General features: G+C 32.7%; 1 protein-coding gene across 1 annotated transcript in view; it reads right to left on the bottom strand.

Annotated features, from left to right (window-relative positions):
- Positions 1 to 25705, bottom strand: part of FSTL5 (follistatin like 5) — a 427469-nt gene that overhangs the window by 199371 nt on the left and 202393 nt on the right. The window contains exon 4 of the mRNA XM_019630458.1: positions 23630 to 23796. Within this exon, the coding sequence (XP_019486003.1) occupies positions 23630 to 23796 (167 nt within the window). The remainder of the gene's footprint in view (positions 1 to 23629; positions 23797 to 25705) is intronic.

Below are 25705 nucleotides of genomic sequence, written 5' to 3'. Positions count from 1 at the left end.
TATATATATATATATATATATATATATATATATATATATATATATATATATATATATATATATATATATATATAAATGTAAATATAGGCCAAGGAAGAAATCACAAGTGAAGTTAGAAAATATGTCAAATTAAATGATAAATAAAATATGAGATTTCAAAATGTGTGGTTAGCAGCTACTATGGTGCATATACATTTAAATGGTTTATAGGAAAGTAAGAAACATTTAACCTAAATTAGCTAAGAGCTCACCTTAAGAAGACAGAATAAATAAGAAATTAAATTCATATTAACTAGAAGAGAAACATAATAAAGACAAAAGCAGAAACCAGTAAAATCAAATAAATACAGAAAATTAACAAAGCAAAATTCAGTTACTTGAAAAGGTTAATAAAATTGATAAACCTCTCACAAGATACATTAATGAAAAGAAAAAGGCAATCCCTATTATTTCATAAATGAAATCAATGTTATTACTACAGACCCTAAAGACATTAAAAGTGATAGTTAATTTTGGTATATGGTAACAGATAGCAGTCTAGTTTCATTCTTTTGCACATGACTTTCCAATTCTCCCAGCACCATTAACTGAAGAGGCTTCCTTTTCTCCACTGCATGTTTTTGGCTCCTTTGTCCAAAATTATCTGTCTATATTTATGTGGGTTTATTTCTGGTTTTCAATTCTATTCCATTGGTCTGGGTGTCTGTTTTTCTGCCAATACCATGCAGTTTTTCTGCCAATACCATGCAGTTTCTGCCAATACCATTACTGTTTCTCTGTAGTACAAGCTGAATTCAGGGAGTGTGATACCTCCAGCATTATTCTTTTTTCTTAGGATTGCTTAGGCTATTTGGGGGCTTTTGTGGTTCCATACAAATCTGATGATTTTTTATTCTAGTTCTTTAAAAAAAAAATGCCATTGGGGTTTTAATGGGAATTCCATTAAATCTGTTTATTGTTTTGGGTAATATGGCCATTTTAACTATGCTGACTCTTCCAATCCATGAACATGGAATGTCTTTCCATTTCTTAGAGTCTTCGTCAATGTCTTTTAAAAATATCTTATAGTTTTCACGGTATAGGTCCTTCACAACCTTGGTTAAGTTTATTCCATGTATTTTATTCTTTTTGTTGCAATTGTAAAAGGAATTGAAAATGGATCAAAAACCTAAATATAATACCTGAAACAATAAACTGCATGGAAGAAAACATAGGTACTAAACTTATGCACTTGGTTTCAAAGAGGATTTTATGAATTTGACCTCATAAGGCAAGGGAACTAAAAGCTAAAATAAATTAATGGAACTATATTAAACTTAAAAGCTTCTGCATAGCAAAAGAAATATTTGACAAAACTAAGAGACAACCAACCAAGTGGGAGAAAATATTTGCAAACAATGCCTCCAGTATGGGGCTAATATCCAAAATATATAAGGAACTCATACAACTCAACAACAAAAAGGCAAACAATCCCATTAAAAAATGGGCAGAGGACCTGAATGCAAATGTCTCCAAAGAGGACATACAGATTGGCCAATAGACATATGAAAAGATGGTCAACATCACTAATCATCAGAGAAATGCAAATAAAACCACAATGAGATATCACCTCACACCAGTTAGAATGGATATCATCAACAATACAAACAATAACAAGTATCCGAGAGGCTGTGGAGAAAAAGGAACTCATATACAACTGTTGGTGGAAATGCAGATTGGTGCAGCTGCTATGGAAGGCAGTGTGAAGGTCCCTCAAAAAATTAACATTAGAACTACCATATGATCCAGTAATTTCTCTCCTGGGTATATACTCCAAAAATCTGAAAAAAATTATCCGTAAAGGTATATGTGCTCCAATGTTCATTGCAGTTTTATTTACTGTGGCCAAGACATGGAAACAACCAAAGTCCTTCGATAGACAATTGGATTAAGAAGATGTGGTGTATATACACAATGGAATACTATTCTGCTGTAAGAAAAGATAAAATACTGACATTTGTGACAACAGGGATGGATCTTGAGATTATTATGCTAAGCGAAATAAATCAAAGAGAAAAAATCGAGAACCATATGACTTCACTGATATGTGGGATATAAAACTGAAAGCAACAATCAATAATGTTGTAAATATTTCTAAGGGGCCAAATGGACTCATGTCTTGTGGGGAGACCACTTCATAGTCGGTGTAGAGGACTGACCACCGCACTGTATTTCTGAAGCTGATGTTGAATAATATTGTATGTCAACTATAATTATACATTCATATAGTCACGGGACATGGAGTAGAGACTGGGAATGGAGTCAATGGAATTGTATAGATAAGCATGATATCGGGGGGGAGGGCAATAGATAGGGAAAGGGGGGTTGTTACTTTGTGAGGGTGAAAAGGATAACTATTGCATTGTTCTGTACACCTGAAACTAACAATAAAAAAAATTAAAAAAAAAACTGAAAGCAACAAAGGAACAAGAAAAACAAATGAAGAAACAAAACTCATAGACACAGACAACAGTTTAGTGGTTAGGTTAAGGGCCACAGGGGAATATTAGAAGAGGGTAAAGGGGGTCAAATATATGGTGATAGAAGGAGGACTGCCTCTGGGTGGTGAACACACAATATGATATATACATGATGTATTACAGAATTGTACACTTGAAACTGATGTAATTTTACTAATCATTGTCACTCTAGTAAATTTTAATTAAAAAGTGATAGTAAAGTCATATTATACGTAATACTCTATGTCAATGAATTTTAAAATAGAAATTAAAAATAATGGACAAATGGCTTAAAACTGAAGTTAACCCAATCAGCATGAGATGAAATAGAAAAATTGACTAGCCCTATCTTTGTCAAAGAAAATATATTTATTATGAAAATTTTCCCACACACACAAAAATCAAAATTTAGGTTTCTTCTCACTAGTGAATCCTAGGCACATGAAGAAATTAACTAATTCCAATCTTATACAAATTCTTCCATAAGTTAGAAGAAGAGGGCCACAACTCAACATATGTTATTAGGCCAGGAAAACCTGATATAAAAATATAACAAAACATTATTATAATAGAAAATTAAAATCTTTCACAAATATAGACATAATTTTTTAAATAAAATATTAGCAATTAAAATAAGCAAAATATGTAAATGATAATCCATAAACAGTAAGATATATTTTGACTTGAGTAGAGTTTTCAGGAATGGAAAGGTAGTTTAATCCTTGAAAGCTAAACAATGTAATCTACTGTTAACAGAACAGTATGATCAACTTAATAGATGAAGACAAAGCATTCAACAATTTTCAACTCTCCTTAATTAAAATTCTCTGAATACTAGAAATACAGATAAGATTAATCTGATAAGGGGCATCTTGGCCATGACAATACATCATGACCAGATTTGCTTTTTCCAGGAAACCAATTTACATTACTTTTATTATATTGTATTATATTAATTACATTTATTATATTATATTATATAAAATCAACTAACTTCAGTGAAAGATTAAAAGGGAAAATTCATAAGACTATTCCAATAACTTCTGAAAAAAAACCCACATTTGATAGAAAAGAATTTTTTTTTAGCACACTCAGAATAAACTAAGCATCTTTTATCTGCCAACAGGTAGTACACCTAGTGTAAACACCGTATTTAAGGATCAAACACTAAAAGGTTCCTTTTGAGATCTGTAAGAAGAGAAAAATTCTCATTGTCATCACTTTCATTCAATTTCAAGCAGGTGCAATAAGTGAAGGAAAATAAATAAAAGCATAGAGACAGAAAAGAAAAGACAACAAAAAAACATGTCAGTATTCACAGATATTAGGACAAACTAATGAAGAAGTTTCAACAAAGTGCTGGGTACAAATATATCTAACTAGCTAAAGATTTATTTTTTTAATTTATGAATAGATTTTTGAAACAGAGTCTCAGTTCTATTCCTAACTTTATTTCTAGAGTTTTCTGATATCCTCCACAAAAATGTCAAACATCACAGGAGGAGCAGTTAAAATTATGCTTAACTGTCCCCACCCGAGCTGAGTTGCCGCTGAGCTGCCAACAGGTGGCAGGATGGCTCAGCTATGAAAAAAAAAAAATTATGCTTAACTATTCACACACATACAGAGTTGACTGTTGCAGTTTTCTAAACTTTTTGGCCCATTTTTTAAATTTTATGATATACTGGATCCAATTAAGGATTATGCTATTAATGAACACCATTGTCATCTCATTCTCAAGTGTACGAAAATGACAAAAATATGGCTATAAGGTGAATTTTGGTTTTGTTTCTTAATTTTTAATTGTCATTATTTGTAAACATACATTCATTCCAATCATTCCAATTTTTATTTCAACAGAGATGTGGTAATAGATTAAATTAATGAGCACCAAATGACCACGTATGTAAAAGTTTTAAATATTTATTTGGACTCATCATAAAATATATTATGTTGATTGTTGTCTGTTAAGATTATTTACACTTTTCTTATTTGTTAAATTGAGTCCGTATGTCCAAATTTTAGAGTGAAGTGTTACATTATCAAGAAAAAGATTCCCTACATAAGTTTTGATAATATTTTATTTTAAATTAGTCTTAGGTTCAGCTTTTACCAATCCATTCCTTTTTGTCTCCTGTGACATGTTGTTTATAAAAGATATATAATAAAATCATGGTTTTCTATTTCCTTCCTAAAATGACTGATTTCTAGCATGGTATTTCAAATCAATGACAAATATCTTTTTATTTCTATTAAAGAAGAATACCACTTTTCTTTATACCTGGAGCCTCTAATTAAGAGCTGAATTGTATAGAATATTTTGTACCCTTTGCTCAGAGAGCTTTAATTTAATGTATTTGAGATATCTGACATAGTAAACCTCCCAAGGACGTGCTTATATATTTTATATTTATTATTTATCTTTAATTAAATTCACATAAGCTCTTAGGCAATTACGTTCATTTCTAAGAGAAATTTGTAAGTGATGAAAAAGATTATAGGGATGGATGTTCAGAAGTGAAAATTTCCAGTACTGGTTATGTGCTATTTTATATAAGACAAAGGCAATGGAGGGAAATAAATGCTTCCTCACAAGAGATAAGATAGCGATTACCAATTAAGAAAATGCATTTTAAGCAATTATTAAAGAATAACAGCAACACCCTATTCATATTTTGAATTTCCCTTGCCTGGCAAATTGAAGTATGGGCTTGTACTGCATAGTTTACTGCACTAAATTTGCATGTTTTTTTCTTTTTCTTATATTAATAGGACTATATATATGCTAATTTTTGAAAGCCTAAATGACTTCCAATTCTGAAATCCAGAGATAAGCACTTTTATTTTGATATTTTCATTTTTCTCTGCTTGTATGTGTCTATAGATATACCAATATAATTTGTTTTAAAGATTGAAATTCAGGATATCTTCTGATATAATAATTCACAAATAATTAGACAACACATAAAATTATGTGCTCTTCAAATTAATGATTATATAATGAATATTTTTCATTCTCAAATATAGATACTTACTAAATGTTGCTTTATATTATAAATGTAGATACAGATTTACTACAATAAGTGTCTATTAGGTTTTTAAACTATAAACACATATAACACTTTCATCCTTCAACATGAGTTAATTATTTTTTATATGTTCATTGTATTAAAGTGCTTACAGACCTCCATTCCAAAACAGAAAACTCCACGCTGCTTGAGAAAGCAACATGTCATCTATCACTATGAAATATCTTAAGCATCTAAGATCAAGAAAAAGTGACACTTAAGGCAAGGTTAAAATAAATATCCTCTCTTCTAAACTGCTTTTTCACCTTCATGCATATGTTTTTATCTGTAGCATCTTCTCTTCTGTAGATATGGTTGAGCCTGGACATATTTGCTGTATACAAAACTTTAGCTTCAATCCTATGCAGAAATTAGATGCAGTTTAGATTGGAAGAAGCAGAGAAGCAGGTGTTGTAGTGAAATCACATGCAAACCGTGTGGGTTCTCCGGCCAGCGGCACAGTAAGGCAGTACGGGCTGATTAGGAAACGCAGTTTGCCATTCTAGCTCCTCCATGACTGTCAATAGCATGTGGTATTTTTCACTAATAGAATAACAATAAAATATTCATCAGATGGAAATCATAGCCTTCAGAAAATTCTTTTTAATCACATGCAAATTTAAAGTCTTCATGAATTGACCATTCTCTATGTTTACCACTTTTTAATACCAGTATGTCACAGTGATTGTAGGAAATGGATTTTTGTCAAGTGCCTTTGTGCAACTTACAGGCGCTCAAAAACCTGAATGGCTAATTATAGGCAATTATTTTTTTGCTAATTCACCATATTTTTATATCTATTATTATAGTCCTTAAGCATGAGTAGTGTACAACCAGATGTTTTCTCATGTGATAGCTTGGGATACTATCAAATATTATTTTCTGGCATATTAAGGTGAAATTGACTAAAAACACAGCATTTCATTATATGTATTAAAAAGCATATCACTTCACATCTGAAATAAAAATTATTAATAAGAAAAGTTTGAATTTATATTGATTCTATCACACATATAGATTGTGGAATAGTTTTATGATGGCAACATATGCCCAAATCACTCATTTTTAATTCAAATCTAATACACAAGGAAGAATTAGACATGAATGGAAACGTAATTACACAGACAAAATGTGTGACTTTAGGGACAACAAATCTGGCTTTTAGTTCTAGTTTGACTTCTGGTTCCCTTTGTATGATTTTGGTTAAATTAATCTCAGCCTCAGTTTTTCATACATAAATGGGGAGAAAAGCACCTTTCCTGACAACATTTTTATCTTCATTGAATGAGACAATTTAACACAACGCATTTGCACTATGTCTGTCACATGATAGGTGCTCAACAAATGTTAATTCCTGTAATGTATATATATTTTTTTACTTCACAGATTCAATTGTAAAACCAATAATTTCCATGTCTAGAGTTATGGAGAATATTTTAGTTGAGGAAAATTGTAACAATAGAACCAAAATAAATGAATTTAAAATATCAATCCGGATGAGTCTATACGTCTTCTTAAGATAGAAATGTCACACTCTAAGCAGAAATATGACTACAATGATAAACACTGCTTAAAAGGAAAGATACCAATGGCAGCTCCATGTTTAAAATTATGCCTAAAGAAAAATTAATATATAAAATATAATGTCAGAGTATAATTATTTTACTTCCTCAGATTAACCAAAGATGAATGACAGCCATATTATTTTTAATGTGCAGAGAGATGCCAAAAAAGGACATTTGAAATCACTTTAGTCCATTAAGTTTAACATTAAATTCCAATGAAATTTAAGTTTGAATTTTATAATGCATCTTAATCTGAAACCTCCATTTCTAATTAGTAATTTATACCTTTTGATTTCCTATCAGGTTGCCCTTGCCAAAAGCAAGCCCTCGATCACAGTTTGTCACTTATTAATTTCTAGTGCCAAGATCCAGACTCCTAATGGAAGGCCACACTATTCTACTGCCTTGATGTGCCAAAAAGTCACTGTTCTCCAGGAACACTGAAGCTCTCTATTTTATTGATTGCTTATCATACTTAACTCAAAAGTGTTAATTAGGAATTTTCTATGCAAGAATCCTTTTGATATTTATTACATGGTTACCAAATGTGAATGAAGAAACACTGCCAGTGAGCAAAGAGTTTAGAATTTAGTGACAGAGCTAAGGCAACATGTATATAGATTTGTGTTAGTTAAAGTAGAAAGAAACCATATCAATGAAACATTAGTTAAATCTAAGTTAGTTTTATTTCTGGAGATAAGTCACGTTTATGATACATCTAGGCAGCAAAACCCTATGGCTGTCTAACATACGTACGTCCCAGCATAGCTGGCATCTGCCTCAACCACTTTTCAAGTGGCCGTTAGACCCGGAGGACTACATCTCTATGTCCATCTCTGTTTTCTATCCCAAGTTACAAAGACCATTTCAAACATATTTTATATTAGTAAGGAATTGTAAAGCTATAAGAGATTATAGGGAAATCAACAAAGTGATAGGTAATTTATTAAAAATGATTTGAATGAGATCAGCATCTTGAATAATAAAAATATATATGAGTTTTGTTTGTTTGTTTTTTTGTTTCCCCAAGCCATACAAGTATAAGTTTTGGTTTGAATCAGTTTGTGCCCAAATTATTGAGGTGTATGGAACCTGGCCATAAACCTGTAAGCGATCTTTCAGGCCTGACCACAGGCAATTAGAAAGGCTTAACCTGGCAGACCTCCCAGGGGAATGCTGCCCTCACAACACCAGACTCTGTGCATAACTAACGCATTTCCATCTCTGAAGGAAATAGCAGACAAGGACTCAGGACCCCTTGGGTAGCCATGCTATCATATTATCCATATTACTAGCCTTAGCACTTCCATCAATAGGTGACTTCACCAGGACCTATGACACAACCTTTCCTGATACCTCTTTATGGGGAAAAGGGTGTGTGTGTGTGTGTGTGTGTGTGTGTGTGTGTGTGTGTGTGTGTGTCTGGGGTGGGGGTCGGGGGATGGGGGATGACTTGAAAACGCTTTTTCTGCTCTCACTCAGTAATCAGTGCTTTGTCACCCTAGCACTTACGCTTCTTTCCTTTTCTTCCCGCCAACCTCCCCAGGTCTATAAACTGCAGGATCCTTTTGTTCAGCCCCTTTTGGCAGTGAGGAAGTATGAAGTACTATGTCTACGCTGATCCAAGTGACTCCCGCCTGGTGCCATTTCATGGGGAAAAATGGAACAGTAGGAGAGTCAGCACTTTCTCTAATTTAGCCACTAGCTTATATTTTTTGCACTAAGTGACTAAAGGCTTGTATAGCACTTTCATTTTGGCATGTGTCAATCAGCTGCTATGACACCTAGCAGCTCAGCTCTCCCCAGCTCAGCCTAGCTCTTGAAGTAAGCTACCTTCTTTGTGCCTTTCTTATTGGCAAAACTGGGATAACAATACCTTTCTCATCATAAGCATGAGAGATGCTATAAGTGAATTTCTTAGGATAAAACTGACATTCAATAGCTGGCAATCTCAAAACCATAACCATAACTCGGAACTTGAATGATCTCCAAAACAGTAAATAACAGTGATTGAACATATTGAATCATTTTACACTTTGGTAGGTAAGTGTCTATAAATATGCATAATAAATCTTATGTCTTCAAACCACACATATTCTTTATAGAGGGTCACTCAAAAATTTCAAAGTCAACGTACTTATATATAAACCATATCTTAATGATTCTTCCATTTTTACTAATAGTACTATTATTGGAGTCACTAGGACCCAAGTTTTTGAGTCCTATTTTGTTCCTGCTTTTCCCCACCGTGTGTTGACAGAACATTGCTATATATTCACTTGTGAAAGAAACAGACCCTTACTTGCTATCTATACCTGTTCTCTTAATAGGAATCTCACCCAAAATATCACCCAGCCTATTTTCAACATTTCTGTAACAAATTTTTGTTCAATAACAAACAAATGAGCAAAACTTAGCAAGTCAATTTCTTACAGGTCAGTATAATAATTGATCAGATGCACCCAGGCATGTTTCAGTATTGACTTAGATTCAAGAAAACTTAATCCCCCCGCCCCCCATTAATCTATCCTAAGAGCCACTTTGGCAATGAAAGTGGTTGATTCTGTGCCTCCTGAGTAGTATTTATCCGATATTCCCGCCTTCATAAAAATGCCCCTTCAATTAAAGTTTCTACATATTTCTTTAGAATTCTTCTGTTACTTCTTATTCTTCAAGGCCAAAATCTGAACTTCCCCATTAATTTTTTGAGTCCACTAATTCATAATCTTTTCTTCTAACAGTAGTTCATGTGACCCGTAACACTAATTTAACACTTGATGCTGTTATTATATTTATTTAACAATGTAACTATTAAAGTACCACATAATCTCCTTTGGCATACATAATTACCACAACATTGTGACTAGACAACTCTAACAACAAATAAAAAAATTTTAAAGTATATCTTCATTATTCATTTAACAAATTTAATTCCAAATTTGAACCAGTGCCTAAATGAGTTTGGCAATTAAAGCAAATTGTATAAAAATTTTGTACACCTGAAACTAAAATAAATAAATACATACATACATACATACAAAAATTTCAGCATATTATTTAATGGGAATTAAATAATATTATTTAGTGAGAACTCAAATATTTTTTATTTATTCTGTCCTACTATTTTTCCTTTGAACTTACCTCCAATTTAGAAATACAATGAAGTTATAGTTGGTTTATAGGTTTTTTTAGTGTGTGGCAATGTCAACTCCAACTTCAACAAAAAAGCCACTTTTTAACTTTTTAACTGATAGACATTGCATTGCACAGGGGTAAATAGATGAGGAAAATAGATTCAAATAAACATGTGGCAATAATGTATTCAGATATTGGTGTGTGCTTTTTCAAAGTCCTCAAAATGTATATCATTGAAAGGCTAATAATATTTTTTCTCAGTAAATTACATGACCACATACACCTTTCTGTTAACATAATTTTATTCTTTTGACTATGCTTCTATAATATATAGCTTTTATATTTAATTAATTTGCATCAGGAAAAACACATTTAATGTAATATTAAGAGTCTGAGATACAAAAATAATTTCTTATCAATTATTTCTGTATTTTTCAGTTAAGAGGTGAATATTACATATTCATATGAAATATTCATTGGAGTTTTATGTACTTTTTCTAACTTATTTAAAAGTCAATTTTTCAGTCCTTTCATAAACACAATATTCAAATATAATAGGATAAATTCATATAAGCAAACAAACAAGCAAATTTAAGTGAGGACAAAAGAAACAGAGTAAATTTTCCTGTCAGGGAAGGAGAACTAAATATTTACTATTTACTCGAATGTAGTATTAGTCTAAAGATGTATGTTTCATTTAATATTATTTTTTTCACAGATCTGCCTAGCAAGTAGGTGAGATGTCTTTTATTTTCCTCACAAATAAGAAGACTGTGATTTAGAGGGATTTTATGTAATGCCAGCATCCAGTCACTTAGGCTATGACAGAACAATGGCTGCTGAGGTGTTTCATGGGGACATATCTCTGTTAGGCCAGGGATTATGTTAAGGTGTCTAAAATGTCTTAAAACAATAGAAACATTTAAGGCTCTTCCACCCCTACTCCACAAAAAAGCTGTTCCTAATGCCAAATTCTATCACTAAATTGTATAACTAATAGCTGCATCTTTTATTCCATTAAATTATGGGAAGGAAAAAGCACATCTTACCAAAATATCATGCTAGAGTGTGTAGGAAACATAGATGTATGGAACTTAAAACATTAATAAAGCATAATTTTTAAAGAGTTAAGACGCAATTTTCATACAAATATTAAATGAACATAAGACAGTGCTTCACTTATTAATAAGGAAACCAGCAAAATGACAAAGATACTTCCAAGTTCATTTGAGGAACAGAGATTTATAAAATTTAGGAAAGGCACGCTGAAGTAAGTTTAAGTCAAACACAAAAGTGGTTAATGCCCTACAGGGCAATGAAACAATTATTTTGCAGTTATCTTTTCTTTAGAACAGAAATCACCTGTATGTTTTTGGACAACATACTTTCGAGTTAGCATGCATGTTCACAGAGTCTGCACCCTAATGAGTGGAGTGTTAGACCAAACTCCAACATGACTTTGAAAGGTACATCTGTCTTTATTTTTGATGCCACAATATTTCTTGTCACAAATTAAAATAAATCTTATATATATATATATATATGCTTTTTAGATTCATAGATTGTAAAATATCTCCTTTGCCATAACCTCATACATATTTGTTGACTCTGTAAACACTCATTGATAAATCATTGAAGAAGCACAATCACGTTAAATCATTAGACTTAAATATGCCATGGTGGAATAGAAATTAATAAAATGAGAGAGGGATTAATATCTTTCTTCTGGACAATTGCTGGTTTATTATTTTTAGGAAAAAGTTATAAAACCATAATGCATTTTCCCCATTGAAAGAAGGTTTTATGAATCATGATAATGTCAGTATAATGTCAGTATAATGTGCTTAAACATTGGTTATATAAACTTGAGAATGTTTACTAGAGTTAGCCACAATATCATAAATATGAATTTCAAGAAGAAAAAACAGTAATTTATAAGCAATTGCTGATTACCATGGTCCAGTAATATAACTTTGATTTCACACACCTCTGCATGAAGTACCTTGAGTGAGAAAAAAAGAAGTGTTCTCTATTAATAGTGCTTTTATTCTCTTGTCTAATTTTAATAGTGTATGCTGCTTGGAAGAAAAATATACGATAAGTCTCCAACCTCTGTCAAAACCCTACTAATTGAACAGACATAAAATAACAAATCTTGAAGGAAAAACAAAATTGGATATTTTACAACTTTTCTCTTTGGTTAATCAACTCTAACAGCCTTCTTAAATGTGTTTAAAATATTGAGAACTCAGTATTTTACAAAACAAAAGAAAATTGTTACGAAACAAAAATAAATATCTATCATACTGTTTATTTTAGGTCAAACTGCAACTTTTGCGTCTTATACAAAAGCAGGAAGATGAGGCAAATAAGAATTAACAATTACTATTAAAGTAATTGGTTGTCTTTATATAATATCAAAAATGCTCCATCTATTATGCCTTTAATTATGTAAGAATGGTTTGATTCTATATCCTATGATTGTTGGTATTTGGAAGCAATTATCCTACTACTATTTCCCTTAGGATTTTTTTTTTAATAAAGTTTGTAATGGCTATGTCTCTCACAAGCTGGGTATTATTTAAAAGGTTAGAAAGAAAGTTAACTATAATTAGAGGGCAATGAAAACTCTCCTGTGAAAGGAATAGTATGTAATTTAGGGGATTTGTAAGATCAATTGGAACAAACTATATATCATTCAAATGGTGCTTGTTATTCTCCTTTGCTATGGAACTGAAAAGTTGCTTAAGATTTTATAGATGCATTATTCATTTCAGTTAAAGTTCTATCTGTACATATGGACCAAAGTGACTGGGGAAAGATAAACTATAAAGAAAACCAAAATTGTGATTGAAATTCTGCAGTTAAAAATCAACGTAAGCATTACTTTGTGTTTGGGTATAAATGTGTTCATTTATATGGGTCTTGTGTTGAGAAAAAAAATGAGTCAATATACTTTTTTAACAAATTACAATGACTGGAATATATTAAGTGTTCATCAAATATTAGTATTGTATTAAATGCTATAACTGCAAATGTACAGCTCTATAATCCAATACAAAAACCAGGTTTTATATAACATATTCAAGGGCTGTATAAATCTCCTGTCTTCGCTTACTCTTCGACACAACAGGAAAATTTCATTTCACTGAACGAACCATGCTATCTCAATGTCTTTCCCAAGAATACCTATTTACCACTCCATCTAGCTATCATCTAAATTGCAAGACTAGTATATTCTTAGAAGTCTTCTATAACTCTGAAAACTTAAATAAATTGGTTTCCCTTTTCTACCCTTCATGGATTTGCATATAAATGTACAGATACATACATTTATGAAACTGTTTAACATTGTATTATTACACGTAATGTAGTTGTTTCCTTCAATCTGTGAGATTCTGAAGGCTGGAATGATGTCTCTTGTAAGTATATCCTCAGCGTTTAGCTGAGTGCCTGAAAAAGCAGTTAAATCAATATTTGTTGAATACATAAAGATTAAACAATGGCCAAATATGTGTTTCCCCTCATCTTTTTCTTGTCCCCTCCCCCTATTGCATATGATAAGAGATTAAATTGAAGGTGTAGTAAAAAATCAATATGCTTAATGAGAAATGTTATTAAAGAAATTGAATCCAGAAATTGTTGAGCTGTGCTAGGCTTCTATGATTGATTGCCCATAAACATTAGTTGATTTATAATCCTTCATGTGGCTTCAGTAAGTGAATAAAATTCTTAGCAAGGTATTAAAAATAAAGTCCACAAATAAACCCAATACAGTAGCCCCCACTTATCCGCGGTTGTACTTTCTGCAGTTTCAGTTGCTCACTGTCTACAGTGGTCCAAAAATATTAAATGGAAAATTCAAGAAATAAACTATTTGTAAGTTTTAAATTGCATGCTGTGTGAGTAGCATGATAAAGTCTCAGGCCTTCCCAGTTCGTCCTGCCCAGGACATGAATCACCCCTTTGTCTATATCTATATATCTATATCTATATATCTATATCTATATCTATATCTATATATATATATATANAGGACATGAATCACCCCTTTGTCTATATATATATATATATATATATATATATATATATATATATATATATATATATATATATATATATATATATACATATACATATACATATACTACTCGCCCGTTGGTTATTTAGTAGTTGTCTTGGTTATCAGATTGACTGTCATGGTATTGCAGTGCTGGTATTCAAGTAACATTTACTTTACTTCATACTGGCCCCCAAACACAAGAGTAGTAATTCTGGCAATTCAGATATTCCAAAAAGAAGCCAAAAGTGCTTCCTTTCACTGAAAATATGAGTACAGCACTAGAAATTTTGGCAGAAAGAGAGACCACAGTCACATAAATTTTATAGCAGTATATTGTTATAATTGTTCTGTGTTAGTATTAATTATGTTGCCTGTTTCTTCCTGTGACTAATTTATAAATTAAATGTTATCATAGGTATGTACATATAGGAAAATACATAGTATACATAGGGTTGGGTATTATCTATGATTTCAGTTATCCACTGGGGGTCATGGGATGTACTCCCTGCAAATAAGGGGGGACTACAGTAATGCATAATTGAAAACATAAGAAATGTCACTATGTCATTTGTCATTTGTGTATTTAAAAATTATTGAGCATCTCCTACATGTCAGTACAGTGCAAACATCATAACACAAAGTTGTACAGGTAAATAAAGGTCCTTGTGCTCAGAGATTCCAGTCCATAGAAGAAAGGCAAGAACGACTATTCACAGTTTTATTATGATGCAACAAGTACTGTAGTTGCTGAACAAAGAACTTTTAAAAAGTCAAGCTTAGGCATAAGAAGCATCTGTCTGTTGTTAAAAGATACACTGGATTTAGGTAGATGAAGGGGACAACAGAAGCTTTCCCCATAAAGACAAGAATGTGGTCAAGAATGGTAGTGATAACACAACATAGAGCATAGCTAGTGTTTTGAGGAGTCTGTAAGAAAGAGTGAATACGTACGAACTGTAGGATTTGATAGAGACACAGGCTTTCTAGAGCAAGCTAAATCATTGTCATCTTTATTTATTTATTTATTTTTATTTTTTATTTTTTACACTGAGAGTTACTTGAAGCCATTAAATGGAAGAAAGCAAAATGGTCAAATGTAAATTTATGAAGATCTATCTGGATGTGATAAGAAGTGCAGGATTGAGGTGAAGATGCTATCTCAGTAGGCAAGGATACAATTTGAAGGTGAGAAATGATAAGAGCTTAAACTAAGGCAGTCATAGTGGAAAGGAGATGACAAGAGTGGGTTTATGATAAATAAAAAAAGTTGAATTCACAAAGATGTGACAGATTACATTTGAGGAAAACATTGGGAGGGAACTCGAGCAGAACTCAGTTTTGTGGCTACGTGTACATGGAGTCAGAAACACTGCAAATGTAGTTTTGGGGATAAAGGTGTTGCTTTGAATTTTGCACATTCAGTTGAAATAATGGTACTGAGAAGAGAAATTTCAGGTAGAAGCGTAACTTGAAATGAACCAGTTTAACATTGTAAGTGAAGTTATGGACTCACAGACATACAAATGGGAAAAAAAATGCTTCATCAATTTAAGGATCTATACAGTTACTTAGCCAAGTTTCTACTGGAAAAAAAAAAAAGGATGCCATAGAGAGGTCATGTTCCCATATTAGTATTTTCCATAAACTTATTTAAACAACATGATCTTTCATAATTTTGAAGACTCAACATAAAATTTAAAAATAAATAAAAAATAAATTAGGTACTCAACAAACTGATATATGGATATTTCTTCCACTAATTCACACATGAACATCTCATTTTTTTATAGTGCTATTTGCAAGAATAAGTTCCAAACAAATATGGTCAAAGACATTTAAAACATTTTAAATATTACTGATTTTAGGACTTTTATGAGAAGTAACTTATACTATACAGTACTCTATCAGCAGAAAAAAGTAATTTAGTGATAACTCATTTTAAAGCAGCACACTTTTAGGCAATATTTATGATCACATACAATTTCACCAATTTAACATTTAGTATTAAAACTGTATAACATATATTTATATGGAAAATGGATTCTTGTTGCATGTTTTATAATATATTTGTGGAAGAAATTCAACTTCCTCGGCCATAACAATGCTCCCTGCCTTATTTAGCTTGGAAGATTTGAATCATAAATATTCTCTGATTCTACTTGGATTTTAAGAGCCACAATGGCCTCTGGCTTATATTAAAAATGAATCAGTGATAAAAATTACATGGGAAATGATGTGTTATATTACAAACTTTAAATGTCCACATTTTCAGTTGAGGGAGAAAAGAAATGGATTTTATTTTATTTTATTTTCTAGAGAAGGAAAAAGTCAATAGCTTTCTTTTTAATAACTAGTTTAATAACTAGGCATACTCTAATATGTTTCATACTAAAAGACAACACTGAAGGTTTCCAAAAAGTTAAAATGAAATCTTACTAATTAAATGATTTTTACTGGTGATAAATCATGTAGGCTCTGCTACCAAGAGATAACTTAAAGGATAAAAATGCCCTTTTTATACATATGAGAACTTTAAAATCCATACATTTAAGGGAAAAAGTTGTATTTTCTCACTGCTTTAAATGTTAAAATTGAGTCACAGGGTCAGAATTCTCTACTCTGAAAATCATTCCTCAGTCTCTGGGAACTAAATATGACTTGGGGATTTTTTACTTCTAAATTTGAAGTACAGTGGATATTTGGCAACATTTTTAGAAAATCAGAATAAGACAGTATTCTTTATCAAGCACTTAACGGCATTAAAAATCCAGACATATAAGGACATTTTTAGTATGCTAGGAATGTTATCTCCCAGTGCTAGTTTTGCTTGCTATATACCAGAAAATCCAGCATTTTAAAATACCTAGTAATATGGCAAGCTGCCACACCTGCAACAAGATTCTGATTTGAATTAAAATGATCATTTCAATTGTTTTATTGTATGTATTTTTTTTTAACCAATAGAATGCTCTGCTTTATTTGGAGCTCAAGTGCACATTGTGAGAATTACTTCATAAAATTGCAGGGGTAGGACTATCTTAAGAATGATTGGAAAGAAAACTCATCAGACTGAATGCAATAAGAAAAAAAAATAGTGGAATATTTAAGGAAAAGCCTATAAAAGCAAAATAAGACAATCAAAGAAAGAAACTGAAAGCTCACATAACTATTGAAGGAACAAAAACATTGTACAGAGTTGCTTAGATTTGAATTCAGGTGACTAATCATATCTAATCAATGCAGAAAAACAAAAACAAAGTATGAATTAGAACATTCTAGATTCCCTTGGCTGGCCTTGAATAGAGAGGTAGAGATTGCTCTCCGGTTCCTCCTTTGTAACAGGAAGCTGAGCAGTACGCCTACCCAAACGATTGCATTTACCGGCCTCTCTAGTGTAGTTATTGCTGTTATTATACATCAGTGACCCATAAACAGCTGTGGGACTTCCAGGAATAAGTGTTATTTATCTTTCACCTGCTCTGTACTGCTGTAGCCCTGGATTATAGATTGATGGAATATAGATTGGTGGCTGGAGTTCCAACAGCCCTCTTGAACCCTGAGATGACCTTGAAGATGAAAGCCACGCTCTTGGAAGGCTAAGGAAGAAGACAGGAGATTGACTTCCATCTGCTTTGTGGCGCAAGCATGCCAGCTGTAGACAGTATGTATTATGAAAGAATAAATCCTGTGCATGTAATCCACTACCTTTTTCCAGTCTCTTCTACTCAGTGCTGGACACAATGGCTAACACAGATTAGAGTTGTAGAAGACAAAAATCACAGAACAAATACTAAGAATGAGAAAACAATAGGAATGCACAAAGCCAATGGATTACATTCACATGAACAGGTTGAACTTTTAATCTCAGAGATAGAAGCCATAGTATCATTTGTAGTTAAGTGGCTTAAGGCAGTATTCAAACAAATTTGTGTCTCATGCAAATAGAGAGCCAGACTTAGCAAATAATATATGACACCTAATTAAAGTTGAATTTCAGATAAACAAGAATATTTTTTGAATAAGTACATCCTTTGCAACCTTTGATACATACTTATAGTAAAAATTGAGTTCTCGTATATCTGAAATTCAAAATTATCTGTGAGTTCTGTATTTTACCTAGCAAGTTTACCTGTAAAGTTGCTGAAAGCCATAGTAACACATATTACATCAGGTAGTTTCAAAGAAATAATATTTTCATGGGGCTTTATATCTGTTATTAAGCATGATCAACAACGCCATATTGAATCAAGTTACTGATAGTGATAAAATAAATCACATTTTATTGAACACTTGGTATGTGTCATTGAACTTTATGATAATCCATACTTCACAGATGAAAAGACTGAAGCTTAAATTGCATCAATCAATTCATCATGATTACATCACTAATAAGTGGTAAAAATTAGAATTGAAATCGAGGTTAATGTGACATCATTTGATTTCAATGTTGACTAATGACCAGATTCTAATATAACTTAATGAATGGTGAAAAACAACACATATAAATAACATACACACAATAATGGCTAGGGTTTTTAGACCTAATTTCTCTCAGGTAAAAACAAAGAAAAAAACAAACAAACAAACAAACAAAAACTCCACTTTCCAAAGGCTTACTGAAATTTTCTTGGTAAAGTGAGCACAGCTAATGTAAGGAGTGGGGGGAGGTAGAAAAGGGTAAAGGGGGTCAAATATATGGTGACAGAAGGAGATTTGACTTTGGGTGGTGAACATGCAATGCACTATACTATAGAATTATTATAGAATTGTACATTTGAAATGTGTATAATTTTATTAACCAATGCCACCCCAATAAACTTAATAAAATAAAATAAAATAAAATAGTGCTATATTTCAACTCTTCTCGTTCCTTCATTCCTGACTGCCAATCCTGTCACCAATTCTGTTCTCTACTGACGTTTCTCTCAAATCTACATCTTTTTTTTTTTTTAAGCTGAGCCATCCTGCCACCTGTTGGCAGCTCAGCGGCTGCTCAGTTCGGGCCGGGAATCGAACTGCTGTTGCTCAGAGCTCAAACTCTTGAGCGAGCTCTTAACCAACTGAGCCACTCGGCCAGCATCTTTATCTCCATGCTTGCCTAACGAAGAGGACTTCCCTAACGAAGAGGACTTCTGAATCAGGAAGCAGCTGGAGACAGGTAAGGTCACGAGGAGACTCCTGCTTTATACCTCATATCTCATCTGCATCCCGTGGTCACAGCTGATGAGACCAGGATTAAGACTCAAGCTCAGTCAAAATAATACTAGAATTGTAGTTTATGTGCCAAGTTCTGCCCAAACTGGATGATGAAAATAAGCCAATTATCTTTTTCAAGAATTTGGGGAGAAAGAGGAATGAGGACACACATACAAAGGAAAATATTGGGTTGTTGGAAAAGTCATGATGCAGTTTTGCAACGAAAAACATAGAAAAAATACGTCATGACTTTTCCGACAACCCAATAGATAAATATATGGTAGCTCAGTAAATTTCATGGCATATCTTTAGAGCAGGGGTTAATACAAGGTTGCTAATAGGGAGATAAGTCAGCATGATTTCTGAAGCTGCATGCGAAAAAAAAATCTTCTAGTTTCAGTGGTCATAATTGGATAAAATTTGGTTCTGGCATTTCCTGTGAGTTTCCAAACTTCCTTATTACTTGTATGTATCCCAACATTCAATTCCTATTATTTTAGGAAGGCTGGGTGTGGATGTGCTCCTTGAAACATATATAGAATGAAGGGATGAAAGAAGAGGAGAAGAAAGGCAGGGATGAGTAGGAGGAGGAGGAGGAGGAGGAGGAGGAGGAGGAGGAGGAGGAATAGAGAGAAGAAAACAAAGAACCTAGTTTAACTGAACATTTACAATGAGCCTCATAGAGTGTTACCAGCTTTAAAAAGCTTGATGATTAATTCTCACAAAAAATGAGTTTATTCTATTGCTATCTTCTATTTAAGACAAGGAAGCTGGGACATAGGGAAGTTAAATAACTTGATTGAGGGAGCATCACTCCCAAGAGACTGAATATTAATTGGAACCCAGACAATCTATAACCCAGCCCATGTTGAAACAAATGTGGGATACTCTCTCCAGTGGTTCAGTTATGCCCTTTTATCCATTTGGTACACAGTGGAAGACAGGCAAAATGAAAGGTTTCAAACATCGACTGGATATCAATCAGTCCCACACATAATAGCAGAGAATATTAAATCTATTTGTAATATATAGGGGCCAGAATTATTTGAGATACATTTTCCAAAAGGCGCCCAAAACTAAAAATATCCCACTCCACCCAGAGGTTAAGATCATGATCCATAGTCAATCAGGTCACGTAAACATTCCCAGTGGGCCACATTTTAGCTCATGGAAACCTTAGGTGAAAAACTATCTTATGTGCCGGCCGAGTGGCGCGTTGGTTAAGAGCTGGCTTGGGACGCCAGAGGGCCCTGGTTCGGATCCCACATATGAGGGCCAGTGACAACGTCCTCCACAACTAGACTGAAGAACAAAATGACAGCAACTTTTCTGTTCCCCTTCCCCCAGTTCCCCAGCACTGTTCCAATTCCCCAATAAAAAAATTTTTTTAAATCTAAAAAAAAAAAAAACTATCTTAGCAAAAACCCCCACATGTATGAATACAGCATAAGATTCCCTGCTTCATACAGCTGTTCTTAGGACTAATGGAGTGAAATATTGAGTAGTAGTATTAATCTATCCTATTCAATAAATAAAATTATATTTGCAATGCATCTGGGGGGTAATTAAAAGTGTACTTACAGAATTTCCTCCACACTTAAGAGAGAGGATAAGTAAATATAAAAGATAAGGAGCAGTTATGCTATTTACAAAAAAATTACATCCATATTATTTTAATCTTTTGCAATCAGAAGGTATTCAGGTATTGACTAGGTGAATATATACTCAATCCTATCTTATATATATTAAAGAACCAGAAAGACTATTGCTAATTGTTACTCATTCCCCTTGACATGAAAGGCACTTATAATTTTGACTTTACATAATTTAATTGGAATTAAACCCACTTTGTGGAAATAGATAATATAATAATAGGGTATAAAAACTGATTCACATATGAACTTTTTGAAAGTCTTCTTTGCTTATAAACCAACTGAGACTGTGTTTCCCTGCAGTAAAATCATCTTGCTCTTTCAACACATCAGACATTCATATCTAACAACAAAAAATACATTTTAAGGATATATAATAATAGATGGTTCGTAACATACTAGATCCAAAAAATTAATTAGACAACATTCTCAGTGGCAAACAATAGAATCCATTCTAGGTAGTTTCAGGCAGGAAATGAATTTAATAAAGACATTAGGAAGCTCACAGAATATCCAAGAGAGCAGAGTGCCAGCCTTAGGGAATGAGAAGTCAAAGATGCTCAAACGACATATTTAGACTGGTCAACTAAAAACCCTATTGAAGTTGGATGCTGAACAACTCCAGAGATTTTTTCATGGATGTTATTTACATGGTGAAGTCCTTATTTAAGCAGGAGCAGATATAAAACAAAACATAATAAGTAACATTTTATAACTGTTTTATTTCACATTTTAACTATATTTAGGTACTTTGACAGTTGATGCTCTAGTACTTAAATGAAAACACCAGGAGTATATTGGGAAATGGAAAAAAATCCCTTCTTTCAAAGATATATTTGGATATTCTCTGCAATTTTATGTGAAAGGCTGGTAGTTATGTGCACACTATAGATTATGAATCCTTATTAAACTCAGTTAAATATGGGTCAAAATAAAATTGAAACTTTCTAAGTACTGAAAGTGTTTTTGAAATTCTCAAAATTTGTCTACTCTATGAAATATATTCAAAATAACATCATCTAATGAAAATTAATTTATCGATTCCAGAATTTATGTAACACATATATTTTAAAGACCTAACTTGCCTATAATCAATTTTTTTCCAGAAATCTCAAGTTTCTAGAACAGAATCAAGAATTAGGAAGTAAGCAAAATATTTTATAAGATATATACACAAGAACGGGTCCACTTTTGCAAGTTGTCCATGGAACATCATGCATAACATCATCTTCCTTACTTTTGAAACAACTGAAATGAGTTTGAGATTTTCAAATGACTGCCTACTAGAATACATGCGTTTCTTGAAAATAATAGTGGAGAGGTTGATAGTAAGAATAGAGGTAGAAAATAAAAGATAAAATGTAGACATAAAAAACCAAAGACAAACCCAAGATAGTTTTGTCTAGGGCCATACCTCTCAAAGAATCTTGAGTGCTTCTGAGATTATAGCTTTCTATAGCGCAATGTACTTGATATCTTAGAGAATTAAACATTATCCTCCATCTTTGAGGAAAGTTTCCAGATATAAGCCAATTTAGAAACACTTTATCAAAGTAAAAAAAATAATAATAAAATTTGGGAAACTTTCTGTGTTTGAATCATTTGAGGACAATAAACAAAAGTATTAGTATGATGTAACAAGTAGGAGTGACTCTTGGGCCTGTGTTTTAGCAGCTCTTTATAAAGCAGCAAAGAAGAAGAGGCTAAGCAACGGCTTTCTCGAGTAATAATAAAAATGCAAGGACAGTATAAAACCCCCAAATCACTAAGGCATAGGATTGCCCCACCTTATATCCATAGGTGTCCCACACCGTAAAATTTTTACTTCTTTTCACTGTCTGGAATGCTGTTCACTTTTAAATGCTCACTTTCAGCAGATAGCATGGTAGGAACACCTGACTACCCTGGAGTTTTTTTGGGTTTTGTTTCACCTTTGGAGCTAGACCCTATTGAACTGAGTAGGATTCTGAATTTCCAGGAGTGAACTGGGTTGGAGAAACATGTTCCTTCATTCTAGAAAAATAATCCTTTTACTTGATTAATATTTATTGTTTCTCATACATTATGATGTATTTGAAGCAAAAACTGTCTTTACCCGCTTTAACACCTGACAAGCTGTAGGGTGTTTTGTTCAACCAGAATAACAATAGGATATTAATTATTGGTAATTAGAGAAATTCTGATAGACCTTGGTGGTTTAAGTTGCTGTCATCTTGTGCACCTCACAGTGCCACATAACCTGCTTACCACATCTACACAAGCAATTTGGATAATTTGGATAACTTCAAATGATCTATAGTGTAACTCCCAGTCAGTAAAATGGCCATGGAAACGTTCCAATAATTCTCTTTTACTCTACCTCCAATATTCATTAAGCTCCTCAGATTCCACAGTCTAGAGTATGTCACGTGAAACATACAAATTATAAAGCAACGTTTATTTATATACTCACATTGATGTCTTCCAAATCTAAATTATTTAGAATGATATTGTTCCTTTTCCAGATGATGGGAGGTCTCAGCGCTCCCTGAATGGCACAACTCAGAACTGCACTTTGTCCCACAGTCGCTGCTGTAATGCTTAGTTTCTGATCTTCAGGCAGACTCAATTGGATAACCTCTGTAGAGAGAAAGTGTCAGCGGTGTTGATGAGCAAGTAGTTTTGCAAGTGAATTAGTATAAAGTTGCTAAATACCAGTAATTAAGGCTTTTAATTTAAATAAAATGAAAAAAAACAACTCGTGATGAAATGAAAAAAAGAGTAAATTGTTTCCAATAAAAGGTCAGAATGACATTTCAATTTAATTGATTGACAAGCATCCTCATGAGGCAAAGAACTATTAAACATGAGATGAATATCAGAAGTAGAGTTATAATATGTCTGGCAGATTGCACCTAAAAGAGATATAAATTATTTAACTGCCAAATCGACAGGCAGTGTGTCATCGGCATTGAAATAAAAATGATGTTGTTTATGTACTGATAGATTTATATTGTAGGTGAGGTGATGTCATTGCTGGCTGGCTTCAGAGAACACTAGCATAGCTGAATAGATAAAATGCATCATTATGCTGGGAAACATAAATTGACTCTAAAGAAATAAGATTTATTTGTGAAGTTAAGAGAGGAAAAACTGATGCTCACTTACTAAACAGCAGTTAAGTAAAATCCTATCATCTGTCTTTATCAGATTATGTTGGTACAGAGTCACTCCCTATCCTTAAATTTTAAAGTTCAATATCATGGTTTTGATTAACCATTGAAAACACTTCTTCTAATAATTATGCCAAACCAGAAAATATAATTTGTAATCTGGGTATGGCTTTCCTTTTGTGTTCTCAGACAATCCTTACCAACTATGGGAATTCACAACTCTGTCATTGTCCATTAGCGTGAGAAATAACTTGGATAATCCTACCGGTTTTCATCCAGGTGAAAAGGACCTTTAGTTTTCAGCTGACATTCACAGACACTCTAACTCCTCAACACTGTGATTGTGTCTTGCATTTTGAAGTTGCTCAATAGTAGCCAGGTTAGAAATACTACAAATTACTATTCTAACTGAAATTTCCATGATGGTTGGGTGGGGGAGCAATGATTGTCCTTTGTTCCTTTGTTGTAGGTGATGACAGTTTTCATGGTGGGAAGGTTGAGTGGAGAAAGTCGTGGCATATAATTTGGAATAAATATGATCAGCTGCAGTCATCACTGTGTCCTCCACAACCACCCCTCCCCCCATGCCCTTTCGCCATTCTACCTTCTTTTACTCTGTTTCTGAAACTGGTCTCCCTCTTGAGGAGGAAGAGAAGGAAGCACTAACCAAATGCATTTTATAAGCTATTCAATAAACAGTTCTTTAAGTTTTGGGTACAATCACAAATTGTAATGTTAAAAATAGCACACATCTTTGTATCTGACGGCCAGGACTGATCATATAGTCCTTCACATGCACATGCGAAGTTAATGTTAAATGATCCCTGCCGTGGATCCCTTGCTGCCACACAATTATTTGATGAAAATAAACAGAACTACACTTACCCTTATATTGTTATATAAAATCTAGTTTTTAAATCTAAAAACCAAGGTTATTCAAGTCTTCATTGTTTGTGTTGTTAAAGAAGGGGGTAGGCATGCTTTTGAAACTAAAAAAATCCTACAAGACAGACTCAGCCCAAAATTTGTTTGTTTGTTAGTACATCACTGAAAAAATAATGATGGAAATAGGTCACAAGCATCTTGCTCAGTCACTTGTATTGATGGTTCAATGTTTCCTACTGACATTTATCCATATTCACATTTTATTTCAATGCTTCCTGAGTAATCCAAACATAAGGAATAGTTTCAGTCTGCTTTTTAAAATACTCATTCTGATTATATATATATATATATATATATATATATATATATATATCACTGAAAGAAAATATATTTGACCAGTTAGGCATAAGGAAAGTTTGAAATTTGCAGACACAGTGTTTCTTTATGTTTTTTATTTTAATATTACAAGCTTACAGAAAGACAGAGTTTTA

This window comes from Hipposideros armiger, unplaced genomic scaffold, assembly GCF_001890085.2.
Source record: "Hipposideros armiger isolate ML-2016 unplaced genomic scaffold, ASM189008v1 scaffold_916, whole genome shotgun sequence".
NCBI lineage: Eukaryota > Metazoa > Chordata > Mammalia > Chiroptera > Hipposideridae > Hipposideros > Hipposideros armiger.
This window is presented reverse-complemented; position numbering and strand designations above follow the sequence as displayed.